The sequence below is a fragment of the Anabas testudineus genome, chromosome 15, assembly GCF_900324465.2.
Source record: "Anabas testudineus chromosome 15, fAnaTes1.2, whole genome shotgun sequence".
Taxonomy (NCBI): Eukaryota; Metazoa; Chordata; class Actinopteri; order Anabantiformes; family Anabantidae; genus Anabas; species Anabas testudineus.
The window spans coordinates 8,499,171-8,517,615 of NC_046624.1; the positions used below are offsets into that span (position 1 = coordinate 8,499,171).

The 18,445-nt window shown below is 42.0% G+C and overlaps 2 protein-coding genes across 2 annotated transcripts; one reads left to right on the forward strand and one right to left on the reverse strand.

Annotated features, from left to right (window-relative positions):
- The first annotated feature begins 10,221 nt into the window (after window positions 1–10,221).
- On the forward strand, window positions 10,222–14,664 carry erlec1 (endoplasmic reticulum lectin 1). The gene is made up of 14 exons (XM_026356268.1): window positions 10,222–10,541; window positions 10,653–10,757; window positions 10,922–11,002; window positions 11,168–11,245; window positions 11,346–11,409; window positions 11,501–11,547; window positions 11,639–11,862; window positions 12,064–12,205; window positions 12,296–12,457; window positions 12,542–12,601; window positions 12,749–12,873; window positions 12,970–13,047; window positions 13,197–13,272; window positions 13,763–14,664. The coding sequence occupies exons 1-14, from the start codon at window positions 10,401–10,403 to the stop codon at window positions 13,832–13,834; spliced, it is 1,455 nt and encodes a 484-aa protein (XP_026212053.1). The 5' UTR covers window positions 10,222–10,400; the 3' UTR covers window positions 13,835–14,664.
- Window positions 14,665–14,779: 115 nt separating this feature from the next.
- gpr75 (G protein-coupled receptor 75) lies at window positions 14,780–18,062 on the reverse strand. The gene is made up of 2 exons (XM_026356267.1): window positions 17,807–18,062; window positions 14,780–17,446 (listed from the first exon to the last, which is right to left on the reverse strand). Exon 2 carries the CDS (start codon window positions 17,311–17,313, stop codon window positions 15,670–15,672), a length of 1,644 nt encoding a protein of 547 aa, XP_026212052.1. The 5' UTR covers window positions 17,314–17,446; window positions 17,807–18,062; the 3' UTR covers window positions 14,780–15,669.
- Window positions 18,063–18,445: the final 383 nt, after the last annotated feature.

Below are 18,445 nucleotides of genomic sequence, written 5' to 3' on the forward strand. Positions count from 1 at the left end.
TTTCGATTTTAGGTGATTGCAGCTCTTCGGTGAGAACAGAGCTTTGTTTTTTCTTGTGGGCCAGTTGGGATTTTTCCTCATAAAGCTTTTCGTAACACACAAGTGCTTAAGGGAATTACATTTTGTGCTCTTCATACCATGCACAGCCCTAAAAAGGCCTGCACCGTGTGTGTGCTCATACACCAGGCAGTATGGAAGCATTTGCATATGTGGAATCGTTCATATCAAGTGAATTCAATGGGTTTTTTTTTTTTTTGCTCCCTACAAAACTGTACTACTTGAGCAAAATGCTCATCAGACGTGCTCATCTCCTTAGAGAAAGAAATGATTGTGTTTCCAAGACCCGGCTTCCATGTGCAGGATTTTCCCCGTAGTTGCTGTCATGTTGCTGACACTTTGTTAGGGTCTCTACAAGTGTGATCAAATTAGCACGTCAGAAACCTTCCTCAGGGTCTTCAGGAGCTCAATAAACCATTTCCGAGGGTATTTAACAATTCAGTTATTGATTCTAGGCGTCGTTGTTTTTCCGTGAAGCTTTTTTTCATGTGCAGTTGTTTGTAAGGTAATTGATGACCAACTGAATATCAAATCAGAAAATAAACGCAGTGTGGGTTTAACTGTGGCGCAGCTCTCATTTATAATTCATTGTACCTGTATGACTTAGTTATGTGCACATAAGAATAGAAGAACGCAACGTTTTGCTTTCATGGTTACTTCTTAATCAAGATACACAGAACGGAAAGCTCAGCAAGATTTATCTCTCCTGCAGAATGAATTAACAAATATCGTATGTTCTCAACTTAATCTCTTAAAATATCTTAAAACATGATGATATTATTTTACTGGATTACATTTACTATGTCCTTAAAAAACAGACTACATGAAAAATGCATGTTTGCATAATTCGTCTTCAGTACAAATGTGAAATAAATTTCTATATTCTGTTCTAAATGTGAAATTATCTGAACTCCATTTTGAACATCGACATTGCTTTGAAAAACCTTGATGTTCAGTATTCATTCATTCATTCATTCATCTACGACGATCTAAAATCTTTTCAAGGTCGCCTCTTGTCACCTCTAATAAATTGCTTTATCTGGTATGTTTGTATTTTCTCTCTATGATAATCTTGTTTAGTAGAGTTGATTGTCAAAGCAGAAACTTTTAAGAAGACCAAACAAAATGTTTTTTGTCTTTCACCATGTTTCCTTTAGTCAAGTGTCGTGCATTGACTTTGCACCACTCGGAAACCAGCAAGCCGTCATAAAGAGATTTAATTGCTGGCTCACTGCAGCCAGCCACTGGACTCAACTGCTCCCTTCATCACCTTTTTGGCTTCATTTTCATGGCAGCCATTGAAGCAGAGAACGTCAGGCAGCATCTTCCTGCAAGGCTGCCAGCTGTGAGCTAACGTCACTTAGCCATCCTCGAACCATGTGGCATTGTGCCGTACTCATCTTCTCAGCCAGTGAGAGTCCTATTCTTTGTGAAAAACATACTATTACAGTCTCTTTGTTGTGTTTTGTGAAATTTGTGGAAATGCCAGAGAACAAACTGAGGCATGTTTGTGGCAGGATACAGTATAATGTATATGCAAGGTAACAAATTTGTGAGTGCTCGGTTTCCGACAGTATTTGCAAGTGGAAGACACAATTTGCATCTCTTTCACTGAGTGTAAAGACTTGTTCACTGGCTGAGAAGATTGAGAAGGGCACAGTGCTGCACGTCTTACTGTTGGCTAAGTGAAAAGTGTCCGACCAGTGTTGGCAGCCTTAGAGGAGGCAGCTGTCTTCCATCACTGAGGGAACAAAGGTTCCTTCCAGATGTTCAAACGCTTAAAGCTCAGTCTGAATTAAAGGAATTTGAATATGAATTGGCAAATTAACTGTAATCTTTGATAAGTTGGGTAATTCCAATAATTGCCACATTCAATTTCAAGTATTTGCTTTTCAATTTCAAATTGCGGTATTCAACAACTTTGAATTCAACTGCACAATGTAAGCTTCATGCATTCATTCATTCATGACTGAATTCAAATTCAGTGTGTTTGCACTGGCCAGCGTTCATGTCACACAAAGTGTCAAATCCCATCATATCACAGAAGCAGACACTGGTTTTAAGGCAGGAAGGTGCACAGCAAAGCTTCACACACAGTAAATTATAAATACAGAACAACACAAGTGATCATTTATATGAGTTAAGTTTAAATTTGCATGAGTATTTTATTTAAAAAAAAACTACTTTGTTTTTACACTGGATAATAGCATACTGCAGAGGCAATGCTTAAAACCTTAATAAATGAATCCCATCCAACCTTCATACATTCTTACATAAAAAAGCATTTGCTGGGTTTGACTCGGTTTCCTCCGAACGGTTAATAAGTCAAAAAGTAATGTGAAATTACAAAAACAGAAGAAAACAATATCCTCTCTAAGATAGTTGGTTAAATACATTAAAATACTGTATACAGTGCACATCTTGCGCCTAAATACCCACTCATAATCCCTCTACATATGGTCATGAACTATCCAGCTATAGGTTATCTGTGTGGGTAGTGACTGTAACAGAGATAGCAATAACACACTGTAAAGGAGCAAGAGATCAAGACTGTGCTCTGAAATAAACCAATGCATTCAGTTTTTCTTTTGTTTGTTTGTTTGTTTGTTAGTTTTTTGTAGCTACTGTCTGAAACAGTTCTTTTTCTCTTCTACATGGGATTTCTTGCGACCTGATTGTTGAACATCAGAGCGCATTGTGTTGACATCGACATTTGTTCCTCTCATGTATCCATGTTTTAAAACATGGCATTTACCATTTCTAGCTGAAAACATGTTCTCAGGATTAAGACGTGTAGAGAAACAACAAAACAGAAGTAAAAATGGACCTCAGTTCTTCATAGTAGCGCTCTAAAATGAACTGAAAAGCATGCAACACACTTTGTGGATGCTTGTGTAGTGAGAGAAGACTTTGTTTCAGGACATTATAAATTATACCTTATGTTTGTATAATGATGGCTGAATCATGAGCTAAAAGTATCCGCTCAGCAGGTCATCTGTCAGGGTTGCTGACAGTACCAGCTGGCCCATTCTGGCTGCCAGGGGTACAGGCAGGTTAGAGGGTGGAGCTCCCACAATCACGGTTCTCCTTTCTATATCAAGGGGCTAGAAACAGAGCCAAGCCTCCAAGTTGTGGTGATCCGTCCTCCAGAACAACAACATAGCTGATCCAGAAAAAAAAAACAAAACAACCACAACAACAACAACAGAAGGAAAGGAGGAGCAGCTTGCCCACACAGCCATTCATGTCCAGCACATTACTGCAGGTCATGAGTTCAAACTTTGTCAAGGTTGAAATATCAGAATAACAGGGGCTACAAGATCAAAGCAGTGCAAGTGTGAGTGTGTGTGTGTGTGTGTGTGTGTGTGTCAGTGTGTGCATGTGGCCGTATGTACGTATTAGCCAGTGATGGTATTTTGTGGTCAGTGAAAATGATGAAAGTGTTGGGATGATGAAAAATTGAAAGCCTCCTGGACATTACTGGCAGGCAGAGTGTGTTTATGGGTTTTACCTGATTGGTTATCTATGAATATGCCCTCAAATAGTCCCTGCTTTGAGCGCGTGTGACACAGCACGGCTGAAAAAAGGAATGTGTGACTTTTTCGTGTCCATAATTCACAATTTAAGGGCAAATTTTTACTTTTGTAGCGAAGACGTTTTACTTTCATGAGCATAAAATTACCCAGAATACCAGTTCATTTGAGAAATTTGCTCCAGCATGCTGTAGCACTTTTTAGAGAGAGGTTAAAATGACTGATACTACATTAGGTGGACATTTCCATCACAAATATGCATGATTATGGAAGCAGCAACTAAATTAAAATTACAGTACATATGGAAGAATCTAATTCGTTTCTCGGAGATAGCTAAAGATGCTTTTAAATTATTGAATCGATTAAATAAGCTGAGCCAACCCAAAACCCTCTCATTACATATCCAGCATCTTGAAGGAGAACATGATTAGGTGTATCCAAAAGTAGGGCTCTAATTTTCCAACATTATTACCTGCCGTGAGACACTTTCTGGAAGATTCAAGGGCTTACGATTGAGCTTGTGATGTAATGACTCCCTCCCTTCGCTTTAGTGTTTGAGGACTCCCTCAAAAGATCATTTTAGGAAACAATAATGGTTGGGAGCACTTTCTGGGTAAAACCATCCGCTAGTGAGTCGACCGGGGGGGTGTGGGGGGGGAGCTGGAGTTTATTTTGGCAGCATTCCTCTGCATCCCAGCAGAGTGGAGGGTGAGAAGCCAAGCAGTCAGCTGTGAGGGGAGCCCAGGTAAAACGGTGCATGCATCATTAATTTATCCCACTTTACATTGTGGCAGATAGTTCAAAGATAGCTTTTTTTTTTGTTTCTCTGTGTGGTGTCCGCTGTCTTCTTTCTGGCCCTGACCAGCCTGGTCTTTGGGACACCGGAGGCAGGTGAAGTACCGGGTCAGAATAGAAGAGAAAGCAGCATGGATCCTGCCAGTCACACAGGGCCCAGAAGACTGAGTGGCCAGGCCCTGCAGGACCACCTGGCAGATGGCTGCCTCAGGATAATGACCAGGTGACATCTGCAGAGTGAACAAGTCATCAGGCTAACAGTCTCACCTTGACCCACCGGGGAAACCGAGCTGCCTGTTCTCAACCTCCTCCTCCTTCTCGCGCGGTTCCCTCAGGTTACACCCACAAACCAAGAAGTGTAACAGAAGTTTATTGATTTACTAAGTTTCTCAACTGCCCTGAAAGAGGTGTGAGAATGTCCTGAAAAAACATTGACAGATTTTATGTGGGTGTTTGAATTGAATTTTCTTTTATTCACCAGAGATTCAGTCGCTGCCTCCATCAATGCCAAATGACTCGGAGTAAATTTGTCTCTGAAACATTCTTTTTTTTTTTTCCTTTCTAATTGTCTAACATCAAAGTATTGTCAGACAAACAAGAGTTGTGGGAACTAAATCATCATGCAGGAATACAGTCATAGTGGTAGCATAATGCTAAATTTAATTGCTGTGTGTTGTTTTTTTGTTATAATTTAGCTCAAAATAGATGATATTGACAAGTGATCTTAAAAAGCCAAGGCTTGCGCTTTGTCTAAAGACTCTAACTCACACACTAACTGCGTGATGCTGTGCACAAAGGTCATCTTTTGACAGCACTGAGATCATGAAAAGGGCAGATTCCTTGTGCCATTTGGAAAAGAGGCAGTGTGATACCAACCTGTCAATATAATTTCAGCATGTCTTTTTCATCTGAGCATTGACACCATACATTGTTTACTAAATAGTTAAGCACGGCTTTGTGATTGCAAGCAAACTAATATTAGGGGTGAAGTTAGGGAACAGTGGAGCGCTGAATGAAAATGAACTGGAAATAGCACAGCTTATATGTATGTAAACACTGGACTCTTATTATTTTCAGGTTTGACATGGAATTGAAACCTAAATTTAGAATTAGTTCCTCTCTTGGAAAATAAAGAACACTTGAATAACGTATAACAAAAGCACAAATCAAGGAGCAAAGGAAACACATGCTGAAGGTTATGATTTATACGTTAACCTGTTTCCTTGCTTGGTTTCTCTTACTTGTCATGCATTAGCCTGATGTAATGAGTGATTTAAACATCAGCTACATAGCAGACAGCAAACTGAAACATACAATGGAAGAAGATGTCATCTCTCAGACATCTCAGCCAATTAAAGCGATCTGCAGTCCAAATTGGTGCCAATGAGATCTTGTGACTACATTCAAACGATGATGGATTGTGCAGGGTTTCTTTGCATCCATAACGGCAGGCCAGCCAGCTGAATATAAATGACTCGGTAGAATGCAGTACGTCGTGTACTTCCAAAGGAAAGATGAAGAACTGTGTTAGGAAATGAATGCATTTATTTCAGCTGTGCACAGAATTGAAATTCCCATTCTCCGTTCAGACAAATCAAGAGCCCTGTTCGTCGTGTTGCAGTATTTGCGCCATTTGCTCTCAAATTGTGAAGAAACACTAAATGACTTCCACTGTCAAATTCCCCCCCCAGCTTCCCTAAGCTCAGCTCGTTCATACACACTGCTTATGATGCATTTTCAAGTAGTTAACCCACTTTTTGTACTTGCTTATAGACAAAATGCACTTCTGGGATTTAGTATTCAAGCGGAGCTTCTCAAGACTCTCGCATGCAGCTTATAGAAAAAAAAACAAAACAATGCAAACGTATTTACATAAATATCCATGGTCACCTTTGAGAATGGTCATGGTTGAATGGACTGCTTTAGTCGTGATTAAACTGTAACTGGAGGTTTCCCCAAGCTGGGAGCTTTCTGGCAGAAATGTATGTAAAAGATCACATTCAAAGAGCTGAGATGAAATCTGCTCTCATTTAAGAACCCATGAGGACGCACTGTGAACATTTGATTGATTTAACTCTTTGGCTCCCAGTTGTTCAATCGTGGGCTCTGTATGCATTTTCTATGCATTCCATCCCCACTGATCTCTCTTTCATGGTGTCATATAAGAGCTAAGCAGTTACAGGCAAATGTGGCTGTGAATATCTGGATCCTCCCCAGATCCATGCAAATAAAAATACTCTCCCATTGGCTTCTCTGCAGGGATGTGGAGAGCAGCACACTCATCTACTGGCATGGTTAAATCCATTTCTTTCATGTTTCACAGACTTGTTGTTTTCCTTCTTTGTAGCATTTATTCAAGTAGCTGCGTTTTACAAGGTTCGTTTAGCCTATAACACAGTGTTTTAGCTTGACTAAAACACAACAAGTGTGTGAGGGACCACTGCGTGCATTCAGAGCAGACAGAATTAGGAGCATGCTACAAAATCCACATCAAGAAGCTACAACCTGTTTGCAGAAAATCATGCAAAACATTGTTTGACTCTTAAGGTGTTCAGTTTGACAAGATGTGTGCAGTATTAATATAATTTCCACTATGAATAATTGATTGGTTGTGTCCATATTGGACATATGGACTCTAAGTTTGAAGGGAAATGTTAGAGGAAAAATTAAAGCAAGGGAAATCTGTATAAATTACCGAAGAAATGCAACTTGTAGAAATGCTTCACACAAATCAATACTGAATATCATCAAGACCATATAGCAGTCACAACAATATTGATCTTACATCTGACACATTTTTCGTATATATATATATGTGTGTGTGTGTGTGTGTGTGTGTGTGTGTGTGTGTGTGTGAAAACTCAGGCAATATCTTAATCTTACTCAGGACCTTCAAATGCTGAGATTAATTTTCTCTCTGCTGCTCACTTTGGAATGATGTTACTATGGTTGGGGAGATGACAGTTGTATCAATTATGCATAAAGTGAGGGTGTGAGGAAGGCATCTATGCAAATCAAGTTCACAGTAACAGTGAAAGAGATGGAAACGCTGGTGAGTTCAGGTAAATTCCCACCAGTCAGGCTCCAGAAAGGTCCGAGAACAACCAACAGGAAAAGACATTTTGACTCACATCTTCTTCTTATACGTTAAAAATCAACCAAAAAATGTGTAATAAAGAGGAAGTAGCTTGGACAATACAGTTAGTAGACTGTTGTTGCAGAATAACATGAAAATGTGTTTAAACAAATAGTTTGACATTTTAGGAAATAGCCATATTTATACTGTATATATAAAGCTGAAGATAGCAGCAGGTTAGAGTGTTTAGAAGCATCAGAATCTGCCTTTTGGGACCTGTAAAGATTACATTAAAACAGCTGTGTAAAAATCATTTGCAAGCTACAAGATGCCACTGATTTCCAGTTTATGTGCTAAGCTAAGCTAAACAGTGTGCAAGCTACAGATTCCTGTTTACCATACAGTCAATAAAGTGCTATTGATCTTGTCTTCTACGTCTTAGAAAGTGAAAACAGAGGTGTCAGAGGTCAACACTCAAGCAAAGGTATTGGACATAAAATAAATAAATTAATTAAAAACTCCATTACAAGTTTAATTACCACTTCATACCATCCGAGTACAAAGCGCATGCTCTAATAGAACTCCAGTAAGAAAACGATGTACTTTAAATAACACTGAATTTGAAGCTAAGTCCTATTCAGATTGGGACTTGCAAAGGTAAACGTTTCTAATAATTAGTATAGAAAAAGGGACAAACATCTGGAGAGAGTTGGTGTGGAACAACCAATCACATGTCATGGCCTTTCTCTTGGATTAAAAATAGTTTCCATCATTAATCAGTGAGCTCCTTTCACTCCTTACTCTTTATCTCTCTCTCTTTTTAATAACTCAAAATAATAGTTACCGCAAAAAACGTATTCTCTTTATAGCGTGCAAACATTTCTAGCATGTAAACATTTACATACAGTCCATGCATGGAGACGGGGTGTGAGATGTGTGTAGGCAGAAGGGGAACAGTTGCAGAGGATGGATGATCTAGTGGGACGCTCTTTTTCTTATATCCCTCCCTGTTCCTCCATATCCCTTTCTCCTCCTAATCCTCTCGCTTCTTGTCTCAGAATCTCTGTTATAATCTCTGTGCTTTCACCTGGCTGAAGAGCTGCACATTCCCACATCAACAGCTCCACCAACAGGTGGAAAAGATGCCCCTCTCAGGTTTGTGCCGCATATTCAGTCCAAGCCAAGGCTCCCTCTACATTTCCCCCTGACTGTGAAATGCAACACTGCATATTTTCAAGGGCTATGTTTTAAATTTCCTGGTAACTGAGAGATGTTTCCATGTGAACCACTCAGGTGGAGGGGGACTATTTATTGTCATTCAACGCACAGCAATGCTGAATCAACAGAGTCACAGGGGAAAAGAGGAAGGTCACTGCACACTTGCACTGAGCTGCTCTCGTCGTTGCCTGTATGTAAGTCGACCAACATAATATCTGGAAAATGCTCAGTTAATCAGCTTTGCTTTGCTTTGCATCTGCATACTTTTTCATTTTCGGTTCTGCATTGTAAATAATAGTCGTGAGGCAGCCAAAGCATCAGCTCTATTCACCAACACACTCACTGACAATTAAAGCATCCAAAACCATCCACTGGGAGGCAGAGATGAGTCTATCTGACTTTCCATGTAGGCACTGTTTGCCACTGTTTTAATCTGAAATTAACAATCTGAAAACATTTACTCATAGTAAATGACATTACTAAATTACGAAATTTGCCAAGACCCTGAGAAAATTGTGTGTTCCCTGTCAAAAAAACAGAGAACAGAAATAAACATGCTCCTCAAGAGGTCTGTTGAACTTCCTTCAACTGATTTGAATGCATTTAAAGATAGATAACAGCTCTGTTCACTGTCACCCGCATCATTACAGATCATACCACCAGAAAATTAAAGACGTAAGTGATTATTTCTCTTCCCTTCATGCCTCATAAAATTTGGACTGACCTTCCAGCAAAACTTTAAGCTGTAATTAAAACAAGTCGCACATTATAAAGTCACAGTCGAGCTGAACTGTTGCAGTGATTCACATCTGTCTCACAGTTCTGTCTTACATCGGTTTTGTCTCTGTGGTGGCATCAGCCATCTATATGCAGCAGTCCGCTGGGCGGTGGCATCGCAGCAGGATACAGATACAAGGGACTGTACAAACTGATAAGAAAGACCAACTCTGGCCTGCAGTGCTCTCTGGAGACTGGCCAAAATGCTGGTCATTAAGGACAACAACTTCCACCTCGTATCCTGAGCAGCAGCTTCAGTGACAGTTTGGAGGGGCAATACCACAGGGCCTTGACAGGCTGGGAATGTACATATTATTTTTATTATGAATAATTAGGTGTTAGAATTGATATTGGTATTGTAAGGTATTTTGATTTACTGTATAGTATAGCTTTGTCTTATCTAGATATTTCATTCCTTAACTATAATGTTGCACAGCTGCTGTATCATCTGAATCTCCCTCTTTAGGGAAGTCTATAAAGTGTTACCTTAAATAGACTAAAGCAGAATGACAAATATGTTTATGTAATATGAAGTTGTGTTAAAGGATAGCCGAGAAAATGGGAGAACAAAAACAATTATATGTCACAACTTGTGTTTAATTAAACAGTTGGTCTTAGTTCTGCTTCCCTAACTTTAAAAGTTTAGTTTCAAGTGTATTTTCTTTTTCCCAAACTCTCGTTCAGTACCTCATGTGGCCGTCGGGGGGCGCTGCTGTGATTTCAGCCCGCAACGCGCAGGCGGAACTCGACGTGGCAAGTAAACAGTGCACTTCCTGTATTTGGTGCCGTATTGACATCTGCAGCTCCGTCTCAGCGTCTGTCAAACCGGACTTCCTCGGACTGTGCAGCAGCTTTTTTTTTTTTTTTTAATCCATCACTTAGTGCGAGCTGAGGTGGCTACATGAGGAGCGGGCTGTAGCAGCTCAGCAAGCCGGACAGGAGACATGACGGCCGGGCTGCTGCTGGTGATTCTTGGGGGGCTGCTGGAGGTCTGCAGCGGCGTGTCAGCGAACAGAGGAGGGTATCCATCCTTTACGGACGAAATCCCTTTCAAGATCACCTGGCCGGGAGCTGAGTTCACCCTGGTGAGCGTCTTCCTTTTTTAGTTTAGTTTCTAAACAGTAACAGATTTACTGTGAAGGGTAGTGGAGGCGTCTCTGTGGACTCATTGTAGTCTCCTGTGTGTCTGTGTTCAGCCAACTTCAGGTGCACTTTACAGCGAAGATGACTTTGTTATCATGACGACCACAGAGAAGGAGAAGTACAAATGTCTCCTTCCATCCCTGACATCCGGAGACGAGGTGAGAAGGATGAACACTTTCTGAATTTCAAACTCTACTCTGTGAATAAACACCAATTCCTCTGTCTCCCTCCTTTCCCAGATGAAAAAAAACCTGGTTCGTGTTCTCTCTGCCTGATCTCTCTCATCCATCTTAAACATGTTTGATGTCTTTTATTCTCTCAGGATGACATTAAGGAGTACAGTGGACCGAGCCCCGGTGAACTGCTGGAGCCTCTATTCAAACGAAGCAGCTGTTCCTACAGGGTGAGAGGGGCCGAGTTTCTTTTCTGCTTTCGTCTGATTTCCTTATTTCTCTGAAAAGGATGAAACTACATTTACATGGAATTCACGCTACGTTAGCAGAGCATAACTGACAGCGTAGTTTTGTGTGGCAGACTCACTGATGCTCTCTGCTTGTCAACATTGCAGATTGAGTCCTACTGGACGTACGAAGTGTGCCATGGAAAGCACATAAGACAGTATCATGAGGAGAAGGAGACCAGTCAGGTCAGTGTTTCGAGTAGGTAAAATCATTTTCAGATCACAGGAACAAGAAGCCACAAGTTAGTACAGTGTGTACTGAAAGTAATCGTATGTATCTCCACAGAAGATTAGTGTTCAAGAGTACTACCTGGGCAACATGGCACAGAAAAGCCAATCGACAGAGGCAGGTGAGTCATTTTGTGACAGGTTAGAAGATGAACTAGTCTTTTTCTTCTTGTGCTAAAGCTTGGGATCTTTTTTTTTTTTTTTTTTTTTCAGATAAAGTTGAAGAGGCAGGAAATGTCAAATCAGCAGGTGAAACAGAAGTAAGCATAATACTGAAACTTCATTAACCAGCTGGCTTTCAAGGCTACCTAGCAGTTCTCACATTTGTGACTTTCTTCCACTGCTGTCCAGGTGCCCACGAAGAATATAGAAGGCCAGCTCACTCCGTACTACTCTATGGAGATGGGCAACGGGACTCCCTGTGTGCTGAAACAGAACCAGCCTCGCGCAACGTCTGTGTTGTACGTCTGTCATCCAGAGGCCAAGCATGAGATCTTGTCTGTCGCAGAGGTCACTACATGCGAATATGAAGTGGTGGTGTTGACACCGCTGCTTTGCGCGCACCCAAAATACAGGTCAGGTCATAGGAGATCAGAATGACTTCATTTAAACTACATCTCAGTAGTAGAAATATGCTGGAACTTCTGAAATACAGTTTTAAGTTAACTATTCCTCTATATTAGAGGAATATATATATTTACTTGAAAGCATTTTCCACCAGGTGAGATTCCTTCTTAAATCGTACCGGTTCCAAATTTGACATGCTTTCCTTGCAGGTTCAAGTCCTCTCCTGTGAACACCATCTTCTGTCAGGCACTGGCAGGCTCTCCTCTGCGACCTCAGCGGCTTGTCCAGTTGGACAAGGAGCAAGAGGAACAGCTTAAACCGCCTTTCAGCAGCCCCCCTGAGAGCAGAGATGTGAGACATACATAGAAAGATGACAGGAGGAAAAGGGCTGTGGAGTGTTTTAACAGCCCTGGGCTCATTTATATCTTCGACTTGTTACAGGAGGAAGTATCACCAGTGAGAGAGGAGGCCTTCACCTCTACTCATAAACCCATGACTGTTGGAGGGCAGACTCAGGTCACTGTCGGCACTACTCACATCTCTCGTTTGACAGATGACCAGCTGATCAAGGAGTTCCTTAGTGGTTCATACTGTCTGCACGGGGTGAGGCATGTTCAGATTTACTATCTCAATAGTGTTTAATGAACTTTTCTTTTACACACAGTCTTTTTAATATGTGTGTTTCAGGGGGTAGGGTGGTGGAAATATGAATTTTGTTATGGAAAGCACGTCCATCAATATCACGAGGTAAGGCTCTGTCATTGCAAGTGCACCTGTGTGGAGATGGTCATTAATGCGATGTACGTAGCTCGATTCTCAATGATCAGTTTATTATTAGTAAAGTAGCATTGGATTGTATTTGTACAGTGATAAAAATGCCCCCTGGTGTCCTAGGATAAAGAACAAGGAAAGAACATTGTGGTGGTGGGGAGCTGGAACGCAGACGAGCACATCGAGTGGGCAAAGAAGAATGTTGCCCGATCGTACCAGCTCAAAGATGACGGAGTGCAGAAAGTCAAGTATGCCATTTGTATTCTTTTAACCATAACCTGTGACGCAAATTCAGATTATTGTTGAGTCTTCTCCCTGTTTATTTACCCCGTGTGTCACCACAGGTTGGTTTCCCACTTTTATGGTCACGGGGATCTTTGTGATCTGACAGGAAAGCCCAGACAGGTCATCGTCAAGCTCAAGTGAGTGAGCTGTTGAGCTGTGGGCTGGAGGAGGGAACATGGAACATGGCACCAGTTCAGTGTCACTGTCCTGAGGCAGAACATGAGCATGACAATACCCCAGTGTTCCACAGTTGATTCACTCATATCATTTCTCTTCTCTGTGTCAGATGTAAGGAGTCTGAGTCTCCCCATGCTGTCACTGTCTATATGCTGGAGCCTCAGACTTGTCAGTACATCCTTGGGGTAAGTTCACCAGTAACCAGTGATTCATGATGAGTGGAAAAAAAACATATGCTTGGTTTAGTTAAGGTGCTAACCCCTACTTTAGTTTTGCGAGCTAAATAAAATTCCAATAGAGTTCAAAATAGAGCTACTTTGATCTGAAACCAGTCAATCAGTAATTCACATCTAGTTCACTGGGATGGATATGAAAGGGGAAACGGGAAGTGAACAAGTTGAAAAGCGGGCATTTTCATTTGTGTGTCTGTGGAAACATTCTGGCTGTTGGAGCACAGTTCCTCCATTTCATTGCCTCATTACATCTCTATAGATCTATTTAAATTGATATTCCTTTCTCCAATACAAGCTTTTAAAAATGCTATACATTTATGCAGCACTTTAAAAGAATATTTTCAAGTCTTGTCTGTGATGTAGTGTTTCATGCCAGTGGGTGAAGATTGATGAGATGAGAAGCACCACAACTGAGATGACTGACATGGTTTATTTTTCCTAGGTGGAGTCTCCAGTCATATGTAGGATTCTTGATACTGCTGATGAACACGGACTTCTGTCAGTCTCCAGCTAAACTGACAAAGATCATATGACTGCAGCAGTGCACAAAGGACAAGGAGAGGACAGACAGAGACGCACCTGAAGACTGAGAACACTTATTATAAAGCCTGTTTGACTGAGGACGAGAGACGACCCTGACGCTGCACTGAAAGCCAAAAATCGACATTCAACTTAAGGTTACATTTTATCTTGAGGCTGGACTTCACGGAGCCCCGGAGCATAACCCCCATCTAGCATTGCACATCTGGGCAAATCTACATCACAGCCTAATTCAGCAGGTTTGCTCAGATTGAGTGGAAACACAGTGAAACAGGGTTGATGTCTCTCTAAAAGGCAGTGAACTTATTGCCTGTACTTGCATATCTATGCTTCACTTTGTTTTGATTAATTACGAGTAAAGAAGTGATGAATCAGGGGATTAAGAATCATCAGGGGAATCAACCATATTCATGGTAGTTTTATTGTCTTAAAGGTGTGTGTGTGTGTGTGTGTGGTGCGTGTGGTGCGTGTTTGTGTGTATGAAATGATCAGCTCCTGGACTGTGGAACTTCAAGCTTATAGATGCACACAAAAAAAAATGTTTTGCAGCAATGGGAATGTGTGCTGTGTTAATTAACAGGATGAGTGAGTGTAACTTATGCATTAGAGAGTGCTGTGGAATAATAACAAAAATCAAGTGGTTGATAAAAAAAAAATACAGGTCTGTTGGATGTACAGAACGTCTGTGGGTTCCTTTGAGGGGTATTCTGTGGTTTTATGAAGATGCACACTGGTATCCCCATCACTGCTGTATCACAGGGAAAAACCAATGCATTTGCAGCAAAGAATAAAAGTAAAACATGACTCTTCCTTTTTAGTGTTGTGTTGACGCAGGGAAGGACACTAATGGCAATATTTCTTTGCTTAATACGGTTTTATAGTTATCTGAAATGACCCCCCCCCCCAAAAAAAAAAAAAAATATATATATATATATAAATAAAAACAATAATGATTTTGTGTTCTTCTTGTTAATCACTGAGTCGACTCACTAATTTAAAAATATGGCCGAACCACGAGAGGCAAATAAATTCTCGTTTCCCCCTTGAAAGTGACAAACACATTGATCCTCGGTTGAAGGACTTCTACAGCAGAAGCTGCCATAGAAATTCTAAAGCCACCAGAGGGCACTGATGTGTGTGTACAGTAAAAACCTGTCAATTTATAAAAAATAATATTAAATGTATCCTAAAGAAAGCAAATAGAACTCAGCATTAGTTGCCGATTAATTTTCTGTTGTTCAACTATTTCAAAATGGTTTAAAAAAAAAAAAAAAATAGCACAGATCCACTGCACTTGCCAAACATTTATTGTGTTAAAAAGTGTATGAGGCTCACAAATACAATTTCCTTAAGAAGCAAAAGTCTATCAAAGTGGAACCACATGCCATCCACAGCCATGTATGTGCCTGTGCAGAGTTTCACAGCAGCAATTGTGATATCACTGCTCAGCTACTTTCTGCTACCACCAGAGAGGAAGCGGCAGCGAAACCAACAATCAGTCTTTGGCTGCAATGGAAACCTACGGAGTGTTGGGTTACAATGGCACATGCATATGCAACACGGGCAGATTTATGTGAAGGTTCAGTATTTGTTTTAAAAAAAGAAAAAAAGTCAATTCAATAACAATAAATAACTTTTTGGAACAGCTTGTTTTTACTTTCACATGTACATCCACTGTAAAGGAGAACAAGAGATTAATACTGATTCCAAGTGTCTAAAATGGGCTGTGTTTATGTTTCTCTATTGATTCGTATTTGATTTAAAGCCATGGCGAGATTGTCCAAACCTTTCTGCGTGACGGCTCTTGGATCAGACTGAGGGGATGGGAATCTGGTGCACAGAGGTGCTTTCAAAGTCTTGCAGTGCATCTTGGTGGGTGTGGTAGTGCATGGCTACATACGACTTAGCGAAGGCAAATGTCTGAGAGCTGACAGGCTGCAGGCTTGTTGGGGAGCTGGGCCCTGCGGAGGGACTGCTGTTGTATATGCTGTAGTAGGGCTCAATGCGCGTGTTGATAGGCGTTGAAGTACTCGGGGGCCGAGGCTTGCGCGCACCTGTGGCTCTCGGACTCCCAGCACAATCCCTGGAGTGACTGGGCCCACAGGCCTGGTCTACCAGTCTCCTCTGTGGCTTGGGTGACAGTACATAGGCTGAGTTGGTCTCGTGATGGGAGGATTTATTGCGATTCACTTCCAGGCTGCCCTTCCCCATCGCATGCAGGCGAGTCTTTTGCTTGCAACAGAGAAAGCCTAATGCCGCCCACTGAATACAGCACAGCACACGGCGGCGAAGGCCCGCACTGTTGCGTGAATACACAAAGGGATTAATACCCGACTTCAGAAAAATTAATACGAAGCCGCACAGCTCAAACTGGTAGTGTGCAAAGGTACTCTCTGGTGACAAAACATCCTGTGCCAGCGAAACTCCCATCGGCAAGCAGCAAAGCAGCACAGAGAACACTATAACTACACAGGTGACAACTGCCTTTGAGTCTTTGGCTGTGGACAAGTTGACTGTTGAGACGACTTGGCAGCAGGTGGCACCTTGGGCAGCCCCTGGAACCAAACACTGGCTGGTCCTGTTGGCATAAGAGTGTGTCTGAACGTTCTGCAGTTTGTTGTAAGTTTGGTTACGGTACAGAGAAGGGCCTTGAACAGCACACTGCATGCTCTCAAAGCCTGCTGCAATGAGAGGTGGTGCGGGTGGGGGGCACGTGGCATCTACAGTGATGATGGGACATTTCCTCACTTGTGCGTTCTTCCTCAGCGTTTGAGCAATCATCAGATACGATACAGACACCACAGCTACGCAAAAGGCGAAATCGGCCAGGTAGACATACAACACAACCCTGGCCTCTCCACCCCCCAGGCCAAAGTGGGGCAAACAGGGTCCATCTCTACGTGGGTATGCACGCATGGTTAGGAGAGCAGCCATAGTGAAGCTGGACGTCCAGAGCAGGGCAGTGAGAGCCAGCGTACAAGGAAAGGAGGCAGTGCGGTTGGGCTGCTGCCCCAAAACCATGCGCAGTCTGTGCAAAGCAATGACCGCTACTGTCTCCAGGGACATGATGATGAAGCCTGAGCTGGTCAAGTGGAAGGCAAAGCAGAAACTCTTTGACACTCCATCCCCTCCACTTGCATCCAGGAAGAGCACCAGCGCAAACATGGGAGCAGTCACGCAGCAAATGAACAAGTCACAGAAGGATAAGTTGAGGATCATGAAGTCAAAGTTGGTGCGGAACTTGCGAAAGGCTGGATCGAAAAAGGACAGGAACACCACAAGATTGCCGTAAGAGCCCAGGCAGAAGATGAAGATGAGGAGGAGGGAGCAAAAGGTCAAGGTAGCAGTGTGGATCACAGCCCAACCTGAAGGGGTCTTTGCGCCCAGGGTGCCATTGAACGTCTGATGTCTTGGCACATCCACCAGGTCTGATGGTGTAACAGTGGTGTTCATTGTTTTGTTATTTCTTCAGCGATCTATAAGCACCCCAAGGCCAGTGATTTTAAAACTATCCCTCTGTGTGGAAGGAGTTCACGATGATCACAGTATCTGCTGCCTCCGCCATTGCTGCCACCTTGATGGAGAGCTACAAAGGAGACAAAAGAAAGACAGAAATGAGCGTTTATATTGTGCTGATCACTTTGAACGCACCCACAGCTGATGAAGGACAGCAATACACAGATAGGATAAGGTACAGATAAGCAGGTATATGTCTAATAAGAAGCAGTGATGTACCACATGATAGAAGCCACACTAGGTATAGCTATGCACCACTGCATTTGGCCAATTATACCTCACACCCCCCCCCCCCCCTCTTCACCCCCCCCCCATCCCAACGCACATACGGCGTCTGCTGAAATCCAGAGGAAATATGTGAACATCATCCTATTTCTAGGCCATCATGACTTGGATAATCTACACCAACGATCCATCAAACATAACCTACCCTCAGTAATCGATGGTGCGCCCGTCGTCATCATTTCATACAGCCAATCTTCATTTCACGGCAGTACGACGGTAAGTGAACGCACCGCGGCTTTGGACGACAAAAACACATTTCAGCGGCGCCTCATCCCAAATAGATCAGTCCACGGACACACACGGGCGAGAAACGGGTTTCCTCGCATGTCACTTTTCATTTTTGAACACAAGCAGATGGCGGTATATTGGTTTTCTTGGCGATATATCCATTCTTGTAGAGAAGCGACGGCCACTGGACGTGCACTGAAAAATGGGGATGAAGTCACTGCCTACGTATCCGGGCATGAGCACGTACTGCGTTCAAGTGAAACACCTCTATTCCTGCCTAATATTACTTAAAAACTGTTAAAAAAAAAAAAAAAAAAAAAAACGAGAGAAGAGAGTAAAATTGGCCACAATTTACTTAAACTGGATTTCTTAGTTAAATCATTTCCCTTCAACGTAAGACACTTATTTTAAAAAAATGCTGCCACAACATGTATTTTAACAATTTACACGTAATTCGACATGATAAACTGGTAAAATATTTTTTTTAAGGATGCAACAAATGTACAATTAATATTTCCCTTCTCTCCGGGTTTCATCACCGTCCTTGGTAACAGCA

Excerpts from the sequence above, each read along its gene's own strand:
- erlec1 (XM_026356268.1), top strand. The coding sequence starts at position 10,401 with ATGACGGCCGGGCTGCTGCTGGTGATTCTTGGGGGGCTGCTGGAGGTC. Across the intron at positions 12,206-12,295 it reads GCCCCCCTGAGAGCAGAGAT|GAGGAAGTATCACCAGTGAG; the intron begins GTGAGACATACA and ends GACTTGTTACAG. Across the intron at positions 12,874-12,969 it reads GACGGAGTGCAGAAAGTCAA|GTTGGTTTCCCACTTTTATG; the intron begins GTATGCCATTTG and ends GTGTCACCACAG.
- gpr75 (XM_026356267.1), bottom strand. The coding sequence starts at position 17,313 with ATGAACACCACTGTTACACCATCAGACCTGGTGGATGTGCCAAGACAT.